General features: G+C 36.6%; 1 protein-coding gene across 2 annotated transcripts; it reads right to left on the reverse strand.

Moving 5' to 3' along the window:
- Positions 1-218: 218 nt before the first annotated feature.
- LOC144439121 (uncharacterized) lies at positions 219-16125 on the reverse strand. Of its 2 annotated transcripts, XM_078128385.1 has the most exons (17): positions 16008-16125; positions 11479-11549; positions 10861-10978; positions 9735-9809; positions 8114-8202; positions 7176-7338; positions 6830-6913; positions 6314-6456; positions 5904-5964; positions 5272-5404; positions 4551-4699; positions 4185-4253; positions 3011-3140; positions 2119-2201; positions 1890-1973; positions 1054-1179; positions 219-580 (listed from the first exon to the last, which is right to left on the reverse strand). In XM_078128385.1, the coding sequence occupies exons 1-17, from the start codon at positions 16104-16106 to the stop codon at positions 455-457; spliced, it is 1803 nt and encodes a 600-aa protein (XP_077984511.1). In that variant the 5' UTR covers positions 16107-16125; the 3' UTR covers positions 219-454. The 2 variants fall into 2 exon arrangements, with proteins under 2 accessions (XP_077984511.1, XP_077984512.1); XM_078128386.1 differs by lacking the exon at positions 4185-4253.
- Between the last annotated feature and the right edge of the window lie 8696 nt (positions 16126-24821).

Raw genomic sequence — 24821 nt, forward strand, 5'->3', positions numbered from 1 at the left:
CATGTGTGTTTTTGTTGGGTGATACTGCACCTTGTACATCTTTGACCATCATGGTGTATCAAAGTACATATTAACCGAGCTGTACAGGAAAGTATATTTCTATGATGTCTGAAGGATCATGTTTTACTGGCGCTGTCAATGTCAATTTTGTACTTGGGGGGGGGGGGGGGGGGAGACCCTATTTTGATGAGGCATTCGCAATGTGCCAAGTTCATTGGTGCCCAAGTAAATCTCAGTAGAGGAATGTACAGTGGATCTGGCAAGTGTCATATGTGGCAGACCACTTGCCAGGTCGACTATCTACCCTTCTACGGAGGCTAATACCCAGGACACCTAGCTTTGAATCTAAATGGTTGTTAGATGATCTTGACTCTAATAACAGTACATGAGGTGAAATGACACCAAAATTATCATAACCACAGTGAAGGGTTCTGAACTAAAGAAAACCATGTTCTCAATATGTGAAGTTCCTTGGTGTCCGAGAGACCACGTCTTTGACCACACTACCCTTGTATTTTTTCCATTCTCTTGCTCGTTTGATTTCTTGTAAAGTATCTTCTGGTGTTGGAAAGACATTTGTCTGTAAATATGCAAAACGAGAAAGATTTATCAATCAATCAATCAAACAAGTGAATGACCAATCATTGAATTTACTGTCATTTAACCTGACATCAGTCAGTCAATCAATCAATCAATCAATCAATCAATCAATCAATCAATCAATCAATCAATCAATCAATCACACGATCGCAATACTAATAATTAAAGAGTTATACACAAGATTTATTCACGTTTACATATAAGCCCTGTAGCTTACATAACATTACCATGGCTACAAGCACTTCTCTAACTTTTAATAGTAGAACTTTAACAGACTAGATCAGCCGTAGTGGGCGCTCTTATCTATCTCCTTTTTCTATATCTTAGGTTCCAATGTACAATTGGTTTTCTGTGTATATTTATAACAGTCTGTCTTTCAATGCCACTTGATGAAAAAAATGTGACATGAACCAAGCAAGAACGCAAACAAAGACACTAAAAGAAATTACTGACCAATATACTGAGGGATTGCATGACTTGGGAATTGGCTTCTGTGATGAAGAGTTTTTTAGAAAGTAAAAGACATTCACATCCTTCACTGATGAGGCTCAGGTTGGTACAGTTACTCTGTTCAAGACCCTGTAATTCATAGAAAAACACATTTCACAAACCTGTATGCATTATAGCGTCCGTCGTAGGCTGGATGATCGACCTGGCACCTCTACCTCTACCTCTCCCTCTCCCTCTCCCCCCCCCTCTCTCTCTCTCTCTCTCTCTCTCTCTCTCTCTCTCTCTCTCTCTCTCTCTCTCTCTCTCTCTCTCTCTCTCTCTCTCTATCTCTCTCTCTCTATCTCTCTCTCTCTCTCCACACACACACACACACACAAGCTTTGTACTAAAACGATTAAGTCATGACGCTACGGAGAGGAGGGTATGACGTCACGTATTCTGAGTGACCACTAGAAGGCGGGTCAAACTGGGCAATATGGCAGTACATATATATAATTTAGTTAAAGGTATACAAATGAATAGTCAAGCATCTTATCAATCAATACAAGTCAACTTTTTCTTTGTGGGAGTAAAATTTCCCCTTATAAAAGTACAAGGTCATGCTTTCGGTTTTATTCACATGTCACAACATTTATATTATCATGAACAAACTTTGATATAGAAGTCTAAAACAAGTGTAAAATAATTGCTGATCAATTTTGTCTTCTATGGGAAACAACTTGTATGATCATTCAAATGTATTTTTCAAAACGACACTATAGTGGGCATGCTTCTTTATATATAATCGTTGTCAGTGTAAAATATCAAAATAATGTCTATGGTGAACATGGTTAACTTACGAAGACTGCACCACGTGACATAGTAGCTATCTGTGCATAAATTATACGGACTCGACTGGGGTGCACCAGTAACGGCTTTTGTTTCTGAGAAAAAAAATCAAAGATTGCATGACATAAAAAATCATTATATCACCACGTCTCATATACTTAAAATTAGTACATGCATCAATCCCGTCCAACCTGTCAATATTATTGTTATAGAACCAAATTGTGACGTCAGCCTACGTACCTGCCCATCTCTCAGCTGTAAGGTTTTCGTAGCTATCTGTAATCGTTTCCACGTACGTTTGACGCCCTCATGCGGGAACTTGACTGAAATGAAAATTAATCATTTCATTTTAATCATAATGTCAAGGCGAAGTGATGTCATTATGAGAAAGTCTAGTTTGAAAATAAACATTTTGATACTCTTAATATTCAGAAAAATGTAAATCCAGGCTGAATGAAGGGTTATCCCGAAATGTTAACTATTTACTAACTTCTTTGTACCCAGGCCATAGTTTATCTTACCAAGTTTTCATAGTAAATGTAGTCTCTGAAATTGTTCTTTTGCAGTTTAAATTTGTTGACGTACGATGATAGAGTTATTTTTCAACATGTAATTCACTTTTGCAGGGGCGCTCTTATACATCGATCTACCCTTGCCCTTTTGACGGAAAGAGCAGGCCGTTGGGAACGGAACAACACGATGAAACCTTAAGTTAGGCCTAAAAAATAATTGTTTGGTTCCGGTTACCCGACCCCACGTAGCTTTTCACTGCCGACCCTAAATGTTTTTTCACGTATTCGTGGAAAAAAAATAATTAGATCGCAAAAATTTTGAACTTTCAAGATAAAATAATGGACACGAAACTGACATCAACTTAAAAAGACAAAATAAAATTGTTCTTCCAATCTGTAATGGCTGTACATCTGATAGGAAGAAATAAACAACACAGAGACCATTTGGAAAACAATGGAAAACCTGAACTAGATACTCACACAGAAAAAAATAAAATTAAATAAAAAATCTACCTACCTCACCTATTCTAAAATTGAGCGTAATCAGAACCACACAATTTTTTTTATTAGGCCTAAGTGACAGTCTAAACGAAATATAGCGTAAGATCAGTAAAAAATACCTTTCTTTTCTGCGGAGGGACCTGATTCTTCAGTTGAAGAAGACTCTTGATCTGATTTGTCAGACTTTGGAATTGATAAACTTGGAACTGACTGGGTCAATTTCTTTCCAGTCATCACTTCCAAAGTACTCTGAAAAAGACAACCCAAAGTTGAAGTCGTTAGTTTTTTGGAGAGAAGAGTAAACCCAAACTTGGAAAAGTACAGTCATATACATTAATAATTCAAGGCCATGTGCTGAATACGAAAAAAAGAAGAAGTGATGTGCACGTGTTCACTACGCTATGGTGTGACGTCATATATTCAAATTAAGGAGCGGAAACAAAACAAATTGAAGGGATTTTCAAAATCCTTTGAAATATCCGAGTAAACGGATCGAAGAAGAAACTTACATGGATAGTCTATAATCTCATTCCAAGAGAATCTGACAAATATTAACAAAAACCTACTTTGTAAACCAAAACACCGGCCGTTGCGGGCGCTCTTTTCATCCCTTTCGGAAGAGATGATAAGGACGCCCTCGGCGACGTATATCACAGTCTACCTACATCGAAGTTATGGAAGTTTGCACAGTTTCTATGTCCAGTAACTTTCAAAGTATAATAGACTTATTTACTTATCATTTGTTTATTTGTGAACTTTGGAAATTTTGACGAGACAAATACGTGATGTACCTTTAACGTCCCATTGACATGACACATAACCAAAAGTATAAGAGCTGTCTAAATAAGCGAAATTTGGAGAGGAGTAAAGATAAATTTATTTCCCCCCCCCCTCCCCATCTCACCCCCTCCAAAATATCATCCATGGAATATTGGCTAGACGAAGGAGCAGCAGAAGCAAACAGTTTAAGTACGACACTCGAATAAAAATTAAGAAAACACGGATTCATACAATAAACGAAAATAAGATTTAGACTCGAAAATAGTATAAGGCAAGCTAAAAAAAATCTGAAAATTTATTATTATGCCTACTGATCACGTGACTTTGGAAAATGCGAAATACTAGTGAATTTAACATTTCGCCTACGGCTATAAAATTATGTTAAAACAGTAACGAAAAAAAGATGTGAATGAAGAAATCGTCGAACGAGTAGTGACGCCCTCACAAATTCCCCAAACAGGGGATACAATTATGACGTCACCACTCATGATAGATTTATGTGTATATGCATACAAGAATTGTCCTTCGCCGTCGCAGTTCAAACTCATTCAATAGTGGATTTACAAATGATGATTTTTCCTCCTGAGCAGCGTGTGGTTTTGAAAAAGAAGTAACAGACAGTTAGTATCATGTGTCCAATATACCTCAAATCATTAAAAACAAGAGTTGAGTTAAACTATAAAACATCGTCGTTGGTGGCGCTCTAATAGTGTAGGTGTCAGCCCACTATTCTCGTGTACAATGTAATTTCATAAGTTTCTTTTCGACTTTTTCGATGTATGAAAACTCCCAGATAATGTAAACGGTCTCACTGTTTTGGTCCAAGAATTGATAAATGTAGACTATCGTATTTATGTTAAATTTCCTAAATCATCCTACCTTAGGTACTGTTGGTCTTTGTAAGGGCCTGGAATCATAAAGCCGACTTCTGATAGGTTTAGACTTCGACTGTTGTGGTGTTGTTGAACGTGCCGCCTTGTAGTCACTCGCTGCATAATGATTTAGTTCACGCGGAGCTACTACAGATACTGTTGAACAGAGAAAATCAACAACAGAGTAAAGACCAAGCAGAGAACACCTTTGCAAACGGACAATATACACACATATATATTCTGACTTACCATTCTATGAAAATCATTTTAATTGAAGAAATCATGTTTGTTATAACGTCTTGTTGGGGGCAACTATAGTTTTCATAACGGCGTGATGAGTTTCATTCTTCGAGGTAGGAAGGAGCTCGAGGTTGTTTTCACTCCAGTCAGTCTGTCTGTCTGTCTGTCTGTCTGTCTGTCTGTCTGTCTGTCTGTCTGTCTGTCTGTCTGTCTGTCTGTCTGTCTGTCTGCCTGCCTGCCCGCCTGCCTGCCTGACTGCCTGCCTGCCTGCCTGGGCGCCCTCAGCGTTAATGGAGTTATGTATACACTCAATGTACAAATAACTTCAAGTTCCATGATTAAGTTATATTTATCTACCACAAATATCGGTCGTCATAAAAGACAGATTATGACTTTTATCACGTTTCTCGGCAAGTTGAAAAACCTTTAACAGTAATATACTTAAGGAAGTTTAACCTTTATTAGAAATAAAACGTGACTGTACTTACAACTTCTTGGCATCATGGCTTCTCTTCGTTTCTGTATTTCAATGAGTGGAAATTGTGACTGGGTGTGTCCACCAGACCGGGGTCTTCTTCTTGACTTCAGTTCATGAATCTGTGCAACAACTTTACAGGAACCCTAATGCCACGTGATATACAAAAAAGAAGTACGCATATTAAGTAAGTGACATCAACTTATGAGGGCGACAGACTAGTAAAAGCAGACGCACACAGGGATAATAGACACAGGTACACAAGGAAAAAAACATATTACAGTAGCACTGTCCAACACTCTGCTCAAGGGTAGTTTACAATTCATTATTGTCCATGGTACAAGCCTATAACGACATTATGGCCCTTTATACTTCCTCAGCTTCCTGGGGAATATACAATATATTACAACCTCGGTAAGCGTATATGGTTAAAGTATTCACATTGCAACCTGGGTTGAGTGAAGCCCAATTGTGGTTCACATCTTGCCAAGAGACTTAAATCATTCAGAAACAAATGACAGCGGCGAGGCTTGAACCGGCAACTTGCAGATTTTGAGCCCCGGCCACTCTGACTATTCAACTATCATCATGCATGGCTCCTGTTACTCTCAAATTGCTAGTACCTAAATTTCATTCACTACTCACCGATTTAATGATGATAATATTATTGGATTCCTTGGCATTCTTCACCATCACTGCGTCTTTACTAGTAATAAAATATAACATTTTCACATTACGTTGTTGTTCGGGAAATCTGCCGATACTACATCTGGATACCATTGGCAACGGTTTCGTAAATAACACACAACTTTAAGCTTACATGTTACTTTTTTCAGCATAGCACTAATTATTGTTAAATGAAATCCCAGAAAACTGCAAAGATTACTGCGTATATGATTTATCAACTACTGTCAATTTATTTTGGTAATACATATGCACCTGCAGTGTACGTGGATGTTTGCACAAGTGCTCACGCATATTAGTGGCATATGCGCTGCTGGATGAAAACGCTATTGAATACCTGTATGCAAATGATGTGCAAATTTACTACTTACATAAAATACTGATATGTAAATGCTTGGCTGTTCTCTCTGAGTTTATCAACAGGCCAGCTTCGGAATATGTCTAACGTTTTGCAGAATTCTATGTGATCTTCACGTTTCTTCTCCAAGGGTTCTCTGATTATTCTGTTGAAATCCTGTCATTTTAGGAAAGACGTATGCATAGCTGTTACTCTCTGGAACAATTTATCACAGCGTGTCATCCAACCCAAAATCTGTTGTAGACTTTAACATCCGACTTTACTATATTTACTTCATTTAACAGTTTTGGATGATATTTTCAGTGATGGTGTAGTTAGTAGACAGTCACCATAGAAGGATTCTCAAACCACATATAAGTGAGTGCATTTGCTTGTCTATATTCGGGTTTCGAAACAGTTTCATTTCGTATATTACCGTTCGATGACAATCCCCTTTTGCTCAATTTACACTAAGTTAGTCATCTAAATTCCTAAGTATGCGTACAAATATTATATAATTTTGCTACCAAAGTAACGTTAATACACTTACCTCGGCGAGTATAACAAGAAGTTCGACGTCATCTTTACAAACGACAGATGCCGTCCTATCACATTTATTCATAAAGGCTACTTCCTGTAGAGGCGCAATGGAAAAATTAATTGTATCAATTACAGTAAAATGCATTGCATTGGGCGTTCTTAACTTATCATCCGCCCCCATTGAAAGTAATGAGAAGAGCGCCCCCAACGGTCAATCTACATAATTGCAGGTCGACCAGGAACACGATGCAAACCTTCAAAAACACTTCAACAATCATTTATCAAGGTCAAGTGTAGTAGAACTATGTCTTGTACTCCCCAAAAGGGTTTAATCTACATCAAAGCAATACACTTACTCCAAAATGATCCCCAGTTGTTATTTCACGAACGGTGCGAACCATTTTCTTCCTTGTTTCTGAATCTATTTCTTGTACATTGATCAAACAAGTCCCTGATAATATAATGTAAAATGCAAATGGACGGTGGCCTTGCTTTAAGATGATTCTTCTGGCTTCGTATCTGAAATGAATGCATATGTGCCATGGATTACAAACAGTTGGTGGTTAGTGCTTAGGTAAAATATGCACTCCGTGTTCATTTTTATTGAAAATGGAATCGTACAAAACTTACACTTTAAAGGGGCACAAGCTGAGTTTAAACATTCTTTGGGCGACATTTTGCTGCATGTTCAAATCGTACTCACAATGTTCTACTTGCTGAAACATACATATGCACCACTTGCAATTAACTGAACTCAAACCTGGTATTGAGATATAACCCATCAACGATCCGACGACGTAATTTATCATACGTATAAAAATGTAAAGGAAATTTCTACAAAGCAATCTACTTTTCTAACGCTGCCAGAAGACAATTGTAATGTCATAGAAGGTAATTCATAAACATCAAGAATAATTTAATCAATTGTTGTATGTAAAGATTCTCACATGAGAAAAAATCTTATAACCTGCGCTTGCGTCACTTTAACAATATTTGTCTGTATATAAAAGTGTCACCTTACTATGATTAAAAGTGTTTATAACACTGTAACATACTTGTCTCGACAACCTGACAAAATGGCCGATCTGAGTAATATACAATGATCAAATGTTCATACAAACAGATAGACTGAAAGATCAACCGTTGTGGGCGCTCTTCACATCCCTTTCCACAAACGATTGAAGGCGGACTGCGTGATTGCTGTTCTGCAATACAATGTTAGGGGAAGGGGTGATAAGGACACCCCCAGCGACGTATTTACAGTCTAACAAACAGGTAGACGATACATACTCACCTCTGATACACCATACCTTTAATCAATTCTAGTTGAACGTCAGTGGGATATTCTTGGAAAGTTTTGTTTTTTCGTAAAAGTGCCATGACCTGTAAGTTTAATATTGACACGTTTTGTACCATACGAGCTTAACAGCATAGTGTGTACACCTATACAACATACAGTTGATATGACAATCAGATCAGTTCATATCAGTTCAGTTCCAATTTCAAAATTTATACTTCAACAAAATTTTTTTTTTTTAAAACAAAGACATCGGAATGAATTTTAGACTTATCCAAGGCCAAACAATTTAAGGGAATTTTGCTATTTTTTTTATACATAGCGCTTTTCCACACTATACTCAAAGCGCTTTACGTTTGGTACCCACAGTACGGACCTATTAAGGCACAATGACTCTTTTATACTTCCTCAACTCATCTTCCTGGGGAGAATAAAATCCATTGCATACAGACACAGTTGAAATGGGACGGGTGGGAATGTGTATATATATTTATTTATTTCCTGACACATGGGAAATGAGTCGGGTGGAGTGCGTATACACTGAATATAGAATGTACCTCGGGGACCAATTTCCGTTAAAATTCAAATTATTTAAGATCTCTTCAAACTTTGCCAAATGAAAGCTTGTTTTTGTTCGATTTTGAAATAATATAAGAATTCTGAGACTTGTTTTCAAGGAAACGATAATCGTTTACTTTTGCCACCAACATATCTCTTTATTTACTAAGAAATGTATTTTTGTTGTTATTGTGAAACTCGTACCAGCCCAAATTTGTGTTTATCATCTGTATGTACGGTCCGTGGACATTGATTAGTTCCTACGAACTATTTCCATGGCCCTCACCAGAAATGTTCTGCCTGTACTTGCTTTCAAAGTTCGTGTCTATATTTTTTCTTTTCTGGTGGAATAAATTTCAATTTCAATTTCACTTTATTACCATACAGTTAACACAATAGGGAACCATATTGGATTCTAGTAAAGAATGGGTTGATTTCAATATAATTTTGACCTCTCTCTAATCAAATTTTACGATGACCTGTATTCAGACGAGGATCACATTTTGTCGTATTTCTAAAAAAAACTTCTGAAATATTTTTTTAATGGAAATAGTAATTGTGTGCACATAATATATAATTACCTATAACATGCGATATAATAATCAGCATGTACAGTGCACATTCTATACAGAACACATGCTACTCACTGGGCATTCGAACATTAATATAATCCGACGTCGTCTTGACTTCATCGAACATACATCGCACACCATGTTTTAAATTCCATTTTATCAACAAACATAGTATTACAGATAAAATACGACAAAGTCAAGACGACTGCTGACAGTCTAGATGAACCTCCCCCCCCCCCCCCCGACTTATTTCTTGATTTTAACACAGCACTGGCCGGGTTTTCTTGACCAAAGTAACCGCAAAAGTTTAAGTTTTTTAAGTTTGTAAGGCGTATACTATATCAAAACTCCACGACTGTAATTCCTCACCCCCCCCCCCCCCATCGACGCAGTTCAGAAGTGGTTCAGCCCCGTGTTCGTAGACCGTACACATGTAGGGTCATCCTTTTGAACAATTCTTACAAAGATGACAAGTGTTGAATACTTACAACCTGGATTTCTTCATTCGTTCTATCAGCCGGTTTCGTTAACAATATATTCTTAAGCTTTTCACTTCCACGTGTCTACAATTAAAGGTGGGAAATACAAAAAGAATGTACAAATTATGCTAAAATCAATAATTTTGCCATAATTTTTCCTTCATCACCACGTACCGTCATGCAGGATCAGTTGAACCAATCCATTTTTTTTGACAACTAACACATTAATTTCCTTCATTTACACTGCCTCATGCTGATTTAGTGCAATTTTCTAGTAGTTTAGTGGATTAATGTTTGCATTTTGTGGAGTTATTGAAAGAAGGCTTGCAAACATTGCACTACAGACTAGAAAGCAATTTATCGTACAGTTATTTCTGAGAGCGAACTGTTTGGCCAGAGATATTTTCCAATTTTTATTAGACACTTGTAAACAAGCGGGAACGGACTGTTTCAACAACTGTTTCCCGTTTCTCTCCATTTTCTATCATTTGTAACATTTGCATATTGCTTATAACATAATTTGCATATTATTTATAACACAATTTGCATATCATTTATAATATAATTTACATATTATTTTGATATTTATAACATAATTTGCATATGATATATTTTGTAACTGATGGTTATGTTTTGTTTCTGGGAAATAAAGTATTTCAATATTAGTATGCTCATCCATTAGTCACGTGGCTTCATTGCTCAGGTATCGGCTATAAGTAAGACATGAAATTAATTACAAAAGCAAAATGACTAACTATTAAGCAAAAAATGAAAGACTTTTAAACACACAACCACTATCAGTGCCTATCGTCGTAAACCACAGCCTCTTTTACGGCACCGTACGTGTATCGTTTTTAGCTTAGCATTTAGCATTAATGCTATCGTGTGAATTTGGTACGCCGTACGTGTATCGTTTTTCGTTGCGTCAGCAGAAAAACTGTACTCCGGCTTATGAGGATGGCTATCTGCACGAATATAATGATATGCAGAAACGAAATAAAGCCATCTTTGTTGAATCTATGAGCCACATGTGGTGATAGAGTAGGTAATTTTGTATCGATAGCCACATTAATCAACAGACGTGTTAATATGACATGCTCACAATCACAAAAGGTATTAGTCCTTCAAAACCTACCACTCTAAATTTCTTGAATAGATTGATGTCGAAAGCGAGGCTGTCTTTCAGGTCTGCTTGCAGGTTGAGTTGCATTTCCACCAACGACCATTGCTTCGTCTCTCCCTCTTTCACATAGCTACAAACATAAATGATATTTTATAAAGTATCAATAAATAACTCGTTATATAAAACTGCGCACCGATAACAGCCAACAAGTCTGTAAAGACCGAGTTTTCGCATTAATGCTATCTTGTGAATTTGGTAAATCTCAGATTAGACAATGACGTCACTAAAAAAATTTAAGGTCTGTAAAAAAATGTGTATATTGGTCATATTATGCCCACAGTGAAATTTCCTCCTTTAGAGGGCCAAATGCAGGGGACGTCAAGATTATGATGACGCCATCAGTCACATGGAATTTGAGATTCTTCAAAATATAGTAGTGTTTTCCTTCAGTTGTTACAGGTAGATCAAGATGTCAGTTACATCCATAAAAATTATTTTAATCAGAGCAAATTTTATCAATTATACCAACTAATTGGGAAATAAAAATATGAACAATTTTTTTAGTAATCCTGAAGAAATTACAATTAAAGGTGACCAAAAGGTCGTAGGTCAATCTAAAATATAGTTTACCTTTTTAGCGCCAAACATATTCCCGCCACAACACGAACAGTTCGTGATACCCTCTGCAACTTTTCAATCGGCTGAAAGAGAAAAAAACAAAATAAGCACTAAGTCAAAATCGCAGTGTTATAACGCTTCGAGACAGCGATACAAGTACTGCTGTTTTCTACATTACATGTGTTACCAGGGTTACGTGTTGTTCAATCGTTTGGCTGCTTTCCAAACTCGTGCATTAAGTTAACAACAACAACAACAACAACAACAACAACAACAACAACAGCAGCAGCAGCAGCAACAACAACAATAACGATGACGACGACGACGACGACGACGACAGCGACGACGACATAACGACGGTGTGCCGCCAACAAAAACAATGATACGACGATAACAACATGTTGAGTTGAGTCTAGTTTCAAATAATCGTATAGAGCATCAATGGCTCCCATACATCGAAGTCGGAATTTCGGTTCTCCTTGCCAAAGAAACAACCAATAATCGAAGAAAAAGTACACATAAAAGCCTAAAACGACATGTGTGTACCATATTCAGATTGTGAGTGGAAAGATACGGTTAGGAGATTTTTTTAAAAGGATGGATAAGTGGTGGTTATTTTTAGTCCTTTCTCGTTTCTTTATGATGATCGTAGAAAAACACGTCCACATTTTACGTGTTGTAACGAGCTTGTCAAACATTAAACACTACATTTGAGCTTTAAAACGGATCGATTCATCAGAGCGCTCACGTTTCCGTCACGCCATGGCAATCTAAAATGAGGTTAGTCTTGCATGACGATGTGACGGTGGCATCACAAATTAAAAACCTGTGTTCCACTCCATTCAACATTTCAAACCGTTTTCTATCACACAATTGAAGGAAAAACCGTCTTGGTCAATAAAGGCAATAATGTCTGTCAAACAGGAGATTGATTACATGTCGGTCAAAAGTTGTTGGTGACAATACTTGTAATAAAAACATTAAATGTCTTCAGCTTCAATAGCGAGTACTTTTCCCACCAAAAATAGACGGACAAAATATTTGTTTTTCGATATTTTTGACAGATTTTCAACTTATTTTTAGACACGAATAATAGAAAACCATCCAGATTTATCAATTCAACTAAAAATGAGTTCTTGAAGTGATTCTATTTGCATAAACTTAAAAATACGGACGCCATTTTTCCATGTTTACGTCAACTCATTAAGGGTTAAAGGGCCACAGTCCGTTCATCTGGTTTATGTCAGTTTCATATGACTGCCCACACAGTATTCTAGTTACTGGTACCTCATCGTTTGTAACCAGTTCATCTGTACTGTAGCGTTATACTTTATGCAAATTATGAACAAACTGACATAATTTTTGGACGTACCCAGAAATCAGGACCATGCGTAGAGAAGCTGCAGGTGTGTAAAACTGTCAACGCTATGATTTTGCACACTTCAAAGCATAAATCGACATTTATACGATACTAGCGAGTTCCATTTAAATATTTACTTTGATAAAAAAAATAGTGTGTTGGGTTAAGCCGGATCATGTCACTAAATGTATTCTGGTTAGGAAAGACGCTAGTAAAACACACACAATAAAATGTTTCTTCAACAACTCTTCCTCAGCCATAAGAACTTCATATGCTTCTCACGTAACCTGTAAATTTCTGAACTAATTTGAGTATTCCTTGCCTTGTTCTATCATAGGCAATCTAGGTTCGTTTCATTTATCCTAATAAGTCCCCTTGTGTTGAATTGATGACCATTGCACTCATATACGTTTGTATTTTCTAGGACTACTCTAGTGATATGTTAAACTTACTGTGTTGACATAATGTATCTTCATATTTTCTAGCGGCTAGTCGTACTAGTATATTACCATGGAAACCAAATTGTGTTGAAAAAATCGTTATCTGACTTGATAAAACTGACATTGCTACATTTTATTGCCTGGCTCACAAACATCTTACTAATAACTTTGCTACATCCTATTGTCTAAAATCTGATAAAACTGTTACATCTTAATGTATGGCGTGATAAAAATGTAAGTACAATTGTTACATTTTATATATTGGCATGCTTGAACAAAAAGTATACATAGATTCTATAACAATACTTTTGATTCAGCAATGACCTGTAGAGGCAACAGCAGCTCTCCCAAACAAAATATAAGTACTAGTTTTATCAAGTTACATCATGATGAAAAGAAGCAGTGTTTAGTCAGATTTTTGTCGAACAAGGCGATAAAATGTATGTGTTACTAAGACTATATTTTTGTCGAGTCAGACGATAAAATGTAGCAGATTAAGATTTTTGTCGAATCAGACGACAAAATGTAGCAGATTAATATTTTTGTGGCGTCAGGCGACAAAATGTAGCAATGTGAGTAGGAATTTTGTCGAGCCAGACGATATTATTTTTCAAGTCAACTGGCTTCCATTGTATACTCAATGTATTGACTCATAGCCGGAGATTTGAGATATAGATAACAAATCACCAGCCACGTCACGAATAAAAAAATATAAATACATATATTGTACGACAGAATTTGGACGCGGCGTGCTATGGAAACGAAGGGCCTTCTAAAACTATGTGTACATAGAGCGTAATGTTACAGCTCAGTATTTCATACAGTGGGTGTAACTATCTTTTTTTTACATAGTAGTTCTGTCTGTTTCCCTAGACTTTGGTCAACACTATAAAAATCATGTCCGATAATTGCGGTGCAACAACACGCCACATTCTCACTACTGACAATCAGCACCTAACAACTCGGCGTTTGCATGGTAAATCACTGTCATATATATACAGAAATGACGTAAACGAACCAAAAGGAGGAACAGTTGACGGAAACAATATGTAAAGTTTTCCGCATTTTTGGTTTGCCAATTTAGCGGCGATGTATTCTATCATAGTTTTTATGTTTGTGAGCATTAAAAGCTCATCGTGGTAGTCCAGAGATTAGATTGATAGATACGCGTATAATGAGTTAGACTGTTCATTGTAAAAGCACGACGAATTCAGACTCCAAAACATGCACTAATTGCCTAAAACACAAAGCTGTAACTACCGAAGCCATTTCGTATCATTGTAAACCTAAACCGAATTACAATTCCTACCTCAAGATATCGTGGTCTCTTCATCAGATAATCCAGATAATCCCTTAATACATCATCTCTGTTTAATCTTTTTCGGTAATCCCGCGGTACAATCCGAGGTCTGGCCATTTCAACTGACCAGTTCTTCCTCCTCGTCAGTGGTCTGCTTGAATTTCTGACTGTGCTCTAACTATAGCATAAGAGTGCAATCTTTAACCCTGCAGCTACTTTGCCGTGTCACAAGTCTCATACATTCTACATCAAACGTATCGATCGACTCTGAATGGTAGCTAATAATACCGTGTCTTTGTTTGTTAGGGTATTGTTTAGAACGTCGAGTGTCCTAACTCCGTGATACTAACCTTTGTATTTTTTATGTACAGTTTTATTACGTGATGTACTGCAGACTATAGATGCAGTCACACACCGTTTAGAACTATTTACCGCCCTTTTCACGTTAAATGACCAGCAACTGCAAGGGCAATTGTATCGTGAACTAAAAGTTTGCCGCGTGTTTTTTATTTGTTTTTGTTTTTCCCCTCCGAAGGCCGCTTTTTAGAATCATACTGCCACGCCACGCAGCACCTGAGGTGAACTCGGAGATTGACGACTTTCGTCTGCAGGACGTACATCTTAGACCGAATCAACAAATACAAAATTTTACTGCCTACTGAAAATTACTGTCAGGATCACATTTTTACTAGAAAACGTGTATGGATTTCACTTCCCCCAATGTACTGAATTTTAGAAAAGACACATAGAAAGTCATGGAAAGAAGAGCTTTCATGGGAAAGACCATTATTATAATGGGCTTATGGGCCTTCCCTACTACTAATTATAGCTGTCACTTCGTGAAACACTTTAAAGTCTCTGTTGATATCTATTGCGTATCAAATTCTTAGCTGATAGTTAATAGTATTGAATACCGAAATTGAAACATCCCACTGAAAGTACTATTATATATGTTAAAAAAATTGACGAAAATATTTTGACAAGGCCAAGGGTCTTGAGGTCATCAAGACCTACGTTAATATATAGTGCATATAGTATTCAAATGCTGAAATTGAAAAAAAAATGTTATGCTAGACACCATAACAGAAATACAGACAACAGCAAAATAGCGGTAAATGAAAAGACAACCAGCGAAAAAACATCGGTGCGTTTGCTTGCGCTTGGTAATCAAGATAAGACTTTTCTCCTATATTGTCATTGCCTGAAGTCTTTCCTTAGCTCACTTCATTCCAGTAAACACACCGGTGTTTTTTTCGCGAGTTGTAAAGTGTATTTGTTTCAACTCTCGGTACAGAGTGTATATCATAGGCAATAGACTGTCTATGAGTACAATATATACCTGACAATATCTAGTGATGTATACAGAGTATTAAAGACTATTGATATTCTGTGACGACAAAAGGTGGTAACCATTACAATTTGCATACTAGAATATACTTACATTTAATTTACATAACTCGACACTAATTAGCCTCGGCTTATGCTGTAGATTTACCCCGGTCGAGACACAGTCGTTCATTGACATTAAACTGGACAACATTAAGGAACAAAACGTGCGATTTTGTGATATCTGGGCAAAGCGAACGTTCTGTAGACGAAACTACAAATATTACAAAGAACTCTGGGTAATACGTCATGTTACTCGTGCTCGAAATCAATAACATTGTAGATTAACAATTGACAGCCAATTAACAAGATAAATGAGTAGATGCAAGAGTAAAGGAGCAAAGTAACATACAAAGATGAACTAGTTTATAAGGCTTATGATTAATTTTTCAAAAAACCCCACACAAAAGATGCATAAGAGATACATCTGAAGAACTAATAGCTATACAGCTAACTGATTAAAGTTGATATAGATCGGGTTAGCAACTTAATCAGTTGTATAACCCGACGTAGCTTCAGCCGTGCTTTACGCAGTAACTCACGGAACGAAATTTACTCACACCAAAACCACTCAGTAATACTGCTTATTATGGTGACAGAGCATTCTCAATTTGTGCCCCACACTTGTGAAATGCTCTGCCATCATATCTGCAGAGTGTCACTACATTCCGGGCATTTAAATCAGGTCTTAAGACCTATTTCTTCAACAAGACTTTTGCTTGATTCTGTTTTTTTACTCGTGTTTCTGTGCTTTGTAAAGCGCATTGTGATAATTTCATGGAATGCGCTTTATAAGAAAATTAGATTAGATTAGATTAGGTTAGTTTAGAAATAAGAATATAGTCGGCTGAAGGTGAGTCTGTGGCACCTCTAGAATTAAAAAAAAGTATTAAAAATAATGTATTGATGCCAACGTAAGACTCACAAAAAAGATGTCATATATGATCAAGTAATCGTGATTAATTTAGCCCATTGTGCCAGAAATTTATTTATCCTAGACATCATTAACAAACAACGTAGAGAGTTTGTTTTTATAGGTTTGTGGTTTATGGTACATATAAATTGTTATCATAGTCGTGGCTTATACTGATTGGATGTTCGCGTATTGAAACGAACGAGAAGCCTTGAGTTGGTTTAACATCGGTATAAATTCACTAAGCAGAAACTGAGACATGACATTTTAGATTACGATCGGTACCATGGCAACAAGGCAGAATAATGTCAACGTCACTGTTTTCGGTTATTAGGATAAATCATGATTCATATAAAATTCGCCCTTACGCCGTCCCGATTCTCATAAGATGTTTTCGTGCTCAGAAATTTGCATATTTACACGGAACTACTTCCTTTCATCCAGCTATTATTTCAAAAATAGAAGTAATTTCTACGTAAACGAGGTAACTACGTCAGAATCTACGGAGTATACTTGCATTCCGTGTATTAAATTACACAGATGCAAGACAAGGAAAAGTATACATTACATACATACATACATACATACACATACATACATAGATATATATATGTGTATGTGTGTGTGTTATAGAGGGTGGGAGTGGGAATAATACATATAGTGAAATAATGAGGAGTCATAGCACAATGTTGAGAGAGAGAGAGAGAGAGAGAGAGAGAGAGAGAGAGAGAGAGAGAGAGAGAGAGAGAGAGAGAGAGAGAGAGAGAGAGAGAGAGAGAGAGAGAGAGGGAGAGAGATTGAGTGATTTACTACAGAAGTTCTATACCTGTCGTACATTAAAGGACAATCGTCAACTACCTATCACGCCTGATGCAATTCATACCTTTGACAGGTAGGAAATTTTCTCCTTATTACTTTTCTTGATTCACATCAATTACTCTGCTAAGCCAACAAATGTCAAAAATACAACACAACAGTACATACAGTTAGTTTCGTTGCATGTTTTATAACTCAACTCATTCTACGTATGAACAGTGGCATACTGCCATGTTCTAAATTTAAAATATTTTGACAAAAACACAAACAATATTTTGCCTCGTTCAATCGATATAAACTGAAAATATTTTAAATCTGAAAAAAATAAATATTTTTGTTAAAATCCTAATACAGCCCATTTCATTATTTTCAAGGAGAAAATTGAATGCTTACTCAAGCTTTACGTATACAACAGCCACTTTGCTTTGATTCAATTGCCTTAAAGTAGCGTACATTTCAACACTTCGATTTCCCTGTATTGTATAATTTACATAGTAATCCATTTCATTGAAATAAACATCTGTGTTACTAAGCAACGCCTAACGATTTATTACATTCATGGAAAATCGAAGAATACATTATAATTGGTTTCGAATTACAATACAACCGAAAAAGTAAATTAAAAACAAAATCCCCTACCTCAGCTTCATTTACATATTATCGTGGTGGTCTGAGGGTATATGTGAATATTTATTGTAAAATCATGGTTTTGCGAGTGAATGATAAATGTTTAATGACGAGAAATTGCTGCCACAACCAGAGGGAATCTGTTTTAAAAACAGATTGTTTCTACATCATGAAATAAAGATTACAATAACGAATTTGCCACTCGATTTTCATGGCCGTAACATATTTTAATATACTCAATAAATAATATATTGACTTCATCATATGTTGTTTGCTGTACCAGTGGAGCACGACCACGGCCATAGTTTTTTTAAGAGTAAAGGTATACAATAGTCTAGACGTCTATACCTCAGTACAATAGTTGGTATTTTAATGTAAAAGATAAACGATAAACATAGAGATATCGGTATAATCTGTTGTTGGTAACTCAGATGTGCATCGCAGCTTTCATTATCTTGCTTCTTGGCTAGAACTACGGGGCTGTGGATTTTGTTAAAAAATAAATAGAAGAACATACGAAAACACAACTTAGCAAACATACCTCCCTACCTACCACCCTACCATACATGCATGCATGCATGCAAGCATACATGCATACATACATACATACATACATACATACATACATACATACATACATACATACATACATACACACATCATACATACCCACATCATACATACATACATACATACATACATGCATACATACATACATACATACATACATACATACATACATACATACACACACACACACATCATACATACATACATACATACATACATACATACATACATACACACATACATACATACATACATACAAACACATACATACATACATACATACATACATACATACATACATACATACATACATACATACACACACACATACATACATACATACACACATACATACATACATACATACATACATACATACATATATACATACATACATACATACATACATACATACATACATACATACATACATACATATATACATACATACATACATACATAGACCTATAACTGTCTACCCATCTACCTAGCTACCTATACATAAACAGCATACTGTATGTCTATTGCACATGATGTATTACATAGTTTCGCGAAAAACCTTGAAACAACAGCTATGTGAAATGCTTGAAAAAGCAAAAACATATGATATATAGAATTTACTTATACTTGTTGCCACTATTATAATAACGTTTTGATAATTATATGTGTTATTTGTATAACATGCTAGAAACACTTGTAGCTATGTCATATCTTTTCCCGTATCTATCTCCTCAGTATCTGTATGGATGTCATTGATAGATGATTTCGACACCTTTCGTTCACTTCTGACAGTTCTTGTCTTACCTTCTCCCTGCTCTCCTGAACCCCACACTTTCGTTTTCGCCATGCTAAATATTCCGACTGGGAAGGAGTCCTGGCCGCTTGGGGTAGTAAGGTGGGACGTTGCGAGTAAAATGGACGATGGCTTTGAAAGGAAGACATGAGGCAAGCTGAATTCAGGGAGAAAAAAATATCAGCAACTCCGACAGCTTCCTACATCGAAGACTTCATCGATTTTGTGTGCTCCGCGATGTAACTAGTAACGTATAACAGTAGATGTTAATATTTGCCGATAGCGTTAACATGGCGTCCAGTTGCTACGGTAACGAGCGCTACTGCAAGTCACATGTTGATGAAAGGTCATGCATTAGAGTTTTTTGATGTACGATTATATTTATACAGCTAGTAACTATGTCAATAATTCTATATGTGCGGTTAATTGATAGCATAAATATTCATGAGGAAATATGGTGTATAGCCATTGAATGGAAAACGCTTCACACTTCACCAATACAATATGATTGATGGAATTCGCAGCGGGGTATTGCAGTATAGTGATTAGTAACAGTTATAACATAAATTATTAGTTTGGAAAAGTGATTTACGTCTGTCGCATTTTTTCGCAGTAGGTTAGCGAAGGACGCCAGGAGCACTCAAAGTGCCACTTCACCGAGTAATTATATTGTCATGAAATTTCCCCCGTGTTCATCAAGTTGTCGACGGAAAAATACATTATTATAACCTGGAGTATGGCGGTAGTCTATTTTAGTTCATCGACAACCGGGTTGCGTAATACTAGTATGACAGTCTAGGTTACAGCTTGTTATTTTGTTCGTAGTTTTCAGCTAGATGACGAAGTGTCTTCAGATAAGCTGATATGTTCTCGTATTAAACTCTGTATAGACTGCTTATCATGGTAATACCTGTCCTGAATGTAAATTTAAAAGCACTCATACTTGTGCTACGGATTACAATGCATACACGTTTGTTTTACGTCCATTGTCTACGGATTTTCTTTGTGTTTCTTAGATGTGCGAAGTGCTAAGTGAGTCAATTTAGTTGTTCACACAAATCCGTTATACATTATGACAACGACGTGATGAACAACATCAATGGCTTTTATTCGGCGCTGTATGTATAGTATAAGTAATATGCAAGCCCGCCCTCTGTGAGCATGCCATGACAATTTCTTCATTAATTGCCTTCGTCTACGTTCGGATACATGACAACTTTTGATGCAGAATGTACTCACCGGAACGTGACAAGAATTATCAAAAGCGAAAATGTATTTTTTTTAAGCCACACACGAAGTCAAAAATAAAACAATTGCCCTTTTCAGATAACCTATATATTAAGGACAAACTCATGCAAATTATTGAACATGTGGTACACGCGCACATACATGCACTCAGGCACGTCACCCCGTACATCTGATGAGTAGATGCCCATCCTATTCAAGTATGCAGCGGTGAAAACAATAATTCAAGGTTATAGGAACCAGGTGTCAGCGTGTGTTTATCGAAATACATAGTTTGCACATACTTAATAACTTATCTGTTATCATAGTCATTTATTTGTGTCTGGAAATGAGTATACAATCTACGTACATTGTAAGTTGTGTCCACAAGGTTGAATGCATGTGTATTTTCCCTATAAATTCGATCGAACCTAGTCTATCCGTAGTTCTGAAGGACTACTACACACAATTTTAGCTGATAGTATCCTAACTGCCATTTTTGACCTTTTTTCGCTCGTCCTCTTGGCCAGATCAAATCTGCAATATTTGGGTGCATTCAAACATTACATTATCGAAACGATTTGTCTTAAGTGTGATGCTACTGAACTCAAATTGCTAGTGATCATTAAATTAATACGACAATATGTTATTCTTGATATGGTACAAATATAACACACACAAAAAAAGTTCAGATCTGACCATGTCTTACATTGGAGTAGCAAAAACAAATTCCACCTACTAGGTAGATATGTAACTCAGTTATGTCCATGTCGTCGGAGGTCGAGAGGTACTGTGGGAGATCTCTTTAGTTGAAAAGGGCAGTGATTAAAACGAAAGACTTTGCTTATGCAGAGGCAGCTACTCCATAAGAAACATGCAATCGACCCCCCCCCCCCAAAGCGATTTAATTTGTATGGAGATTGTCGGGATGTGAGTAAGGCGGGGGGGGGGGAGTGGGGGGTGTGCAGGATTATAACAATCTTGAATTTCATGTGTTTCAACTATTGCGTTCCGAAATATGAACATATCCAGTCGAAAGCATCTAACTTCCCTGGACTGTTGAATCAAGAAGGTGAATAGAAACAACCAGAGGTTGCTATACCAGTCTAGAGATAGGAAATATACATATTTAGATAACAAACACTTCAAGCTAGTCTAATCGATAGAACTTAGACGTGCAATATGAACCACTTCTTAGTTTAAAAGACTGAAAATCACAACAAGCAAAGAATTGTTGCAAAAACATCATTAATGGAATATAGACGACTGAAATACCTGCGTGATTGTTAAATTGAACGGAGAAGAATATTGTATGTGGGGGTTGAACAGACATTCTGTGCAAACAAGTTCGTATATCTCTCAACATCTATCAAATCAAACAACTTGACACGACTTGTGTAAACAATTTTACCAGATGAACAAACTTATGAACAACTCAACTACATAGCCAGCATATATACAACAAGCATACAACAACCTGCTGAAAATATTTGATGTTTTTGAAGAAAAAAAAAGTATTTGCGGATTGCTATGCTTTTGTTAAATATGCTTTCGTTCGACTTAACATAGGTTATTTGTCCCAGGGGAATGTATAAAAAAGCAACAACATTCCACTAGAGAGTGTTTAAAACATACACCACGGGAGAATTTTGCCACCAGCAACGACGAATAAAACCCAAATACACAGACCATAACGATTTTATTCAGTAAGGTGATCTTGTAAAGCGTACATTATCTCGAAGAGGTTAGGTCAAATGTGATCATATTGACATGTTGCAACAGGTTGTCTCGTATTGAATTTACTCTATCCCCGGGCACTGCTGTTTTTTTTACGTGTATGTACGCAAGTCTTGAACAGTGAGAGGCAGCAGTGTGGGAAAACAACTATTGTACCAGATAGACTATGGATCATATCAGAATATGCAGTGACGTCACAATCCTCTGTGCAACATCAACAGGTGTCTGAGTATACTATTCTCACGCAACGAGCAAGAGTAATTTCTTTGCTTTCGAGAATTAGTATGCTAGTGTTGCCGTAAAGAGGCCTGGTAGTTTGACGATGAGTTTTGCTTTGCGTAGAGGTCTTGCAGTTTTACGACAAAAGTTGACGCAAAAAAAAGCGTGATACTTTTACGGCATTTGCCGAAAAGAAGACTGGTTGTTTAACGACAATGCGATATACAGGCACAGGACGAATGAATTCCGGAATAACAACTTGAAAGTCTCTAAATAGCATTCCGCATATTGAATAATTCAAGTGGGAAACGTCTTTTTCAGAGACAATAGAAGGAGAGAAATCTCTTTCTTTCTTTTGTCTGTAGTCTTCCCAAATAGGATACCAAACTACATTGTATTTAAGACTAATGATTACACTGTTCTTAAACAAAGGGTGGAAAGGAAGAGAATGAGTCGTGAATTTAGTTCTCTCGAAATGTATTTGGAATAAAAGCGGTACAAACGCCTGAAACCCAGCATCACTATTTTATCAAAGTTCTGGTAATCGAAACAAGTCGAATATTTATTCAAATGAAGGAAAAATGCGTCTGCGTAATCCAGCATTTGTTGAAGGGAAATTTTTGGACTGCTCCGATCAATGCGTGTAAAATACACTAAATGAATACCCCTTGTCCATTAACCGAAATCATAGTACATGTATTACGATCGAACAAAAATTCATATAAATATTGAAGGTAAACTTACGCGTTCTTCTTTCCGCTTCGGTGTTTCTGTACTCTGAAAGAGATGTAGGGGAAATAAAAGAATGCTAAATACACAAGCGTCAGCAATAGAATGAAAGGGAATTTTTTTTTAAAAAGTCGATCTTGTGGAAAATCTATGTTACCGCATAGACTTGTTCAGGTGATCGAAACCTCTATTGTTGATGTAAAATATGTGTTTGAGTAAAAAAAACAAAAAAAACCAACTGCTGAAAGGCTAGTATCCATGGCTAGCGGTGTGCCCTAATAATATAGTGGCACCTCATTATAATCTAAATCTCAATAGTACGACTAATTGCAGCATCAACGTCTAAGTTGTTGATACTGGGGTAGAGCTTAAGCTAAGCATAGCCCTGCGTTGCCAAGCTGTAAAACATTTGAAACACCTGTAAAAATTTACAATCTCGACAAGAAATTCTTGATTTATAAGTTTTTTTCACAATCAAGTATACATTATTAGGATATTTTGTCATCTGCTTTTCAAAGAATAGAGTCCATTATCCCGGCCGTTAAGTAACAAAAACAATTACGGTGAACTTCTTGACTCTGTTCTGGCAGTGCGCCATTTGATCGACATGTCTTCCACGCTTGGTCACATTCATTTTCTGCTAAATGTAAATATTACACATGATTTGCGAGGTCAGTACATATACAGAGGAACTTACTCGTCCTTTCCAGCCACCATCACTGTATCTCACACCAGTTAACGTATGCAGATATAGAGATTCGTGCCAAGCCCTGTTCACGAACATTGTGCGAGTTTCAACTACTCTTGCTATCCCTGCTGTGTGAGTGCGTATGGACACACGGACCACCTTTGACTTTGTGGCTATTCTGCTCTACAATAGCGAGGTGATGTCGTAATCTTCCCGAATTACACATACTTTTATACGACGCTGATTACAATGTTGGTGTAACGATAACAGAGTATGAGATATATATTTTGCGTTGACTGATACTGCCGGTATTTGCCCTTGTATAGATGTTTACTCGCGTCAAACCATAAACACCGAGTCAATTTCTGACTCGGACAAATATACATGTACTTCGTTTGAAACTTAAGATCATCAGTGGTTGCTGACTGATGGTGGCAACAAGTAAGGGAGTATGATTTCCTAAATGTACACTTTGAACTTTTTTATTTTATAGTTTTATGGTTTTAATTTATAGACTCAAAATCCACTCTAATTACAATTTTGTGTCAAGAGG

The sequence above is a fragment of the Glandiceps talaboti genome, chromosome 8 (genome assembly GCF_964340395.1).
Source record: "Glandiceps talaboti chromosome 8, keGlaTala1.1, whole genome shotgun sequence".
Lineage (NCBI taxonomy): Eukaryota > Metazoa > Hemichordata > Enteropneusta > Spengelidae > Glandiceps > Glandiceps talaboti.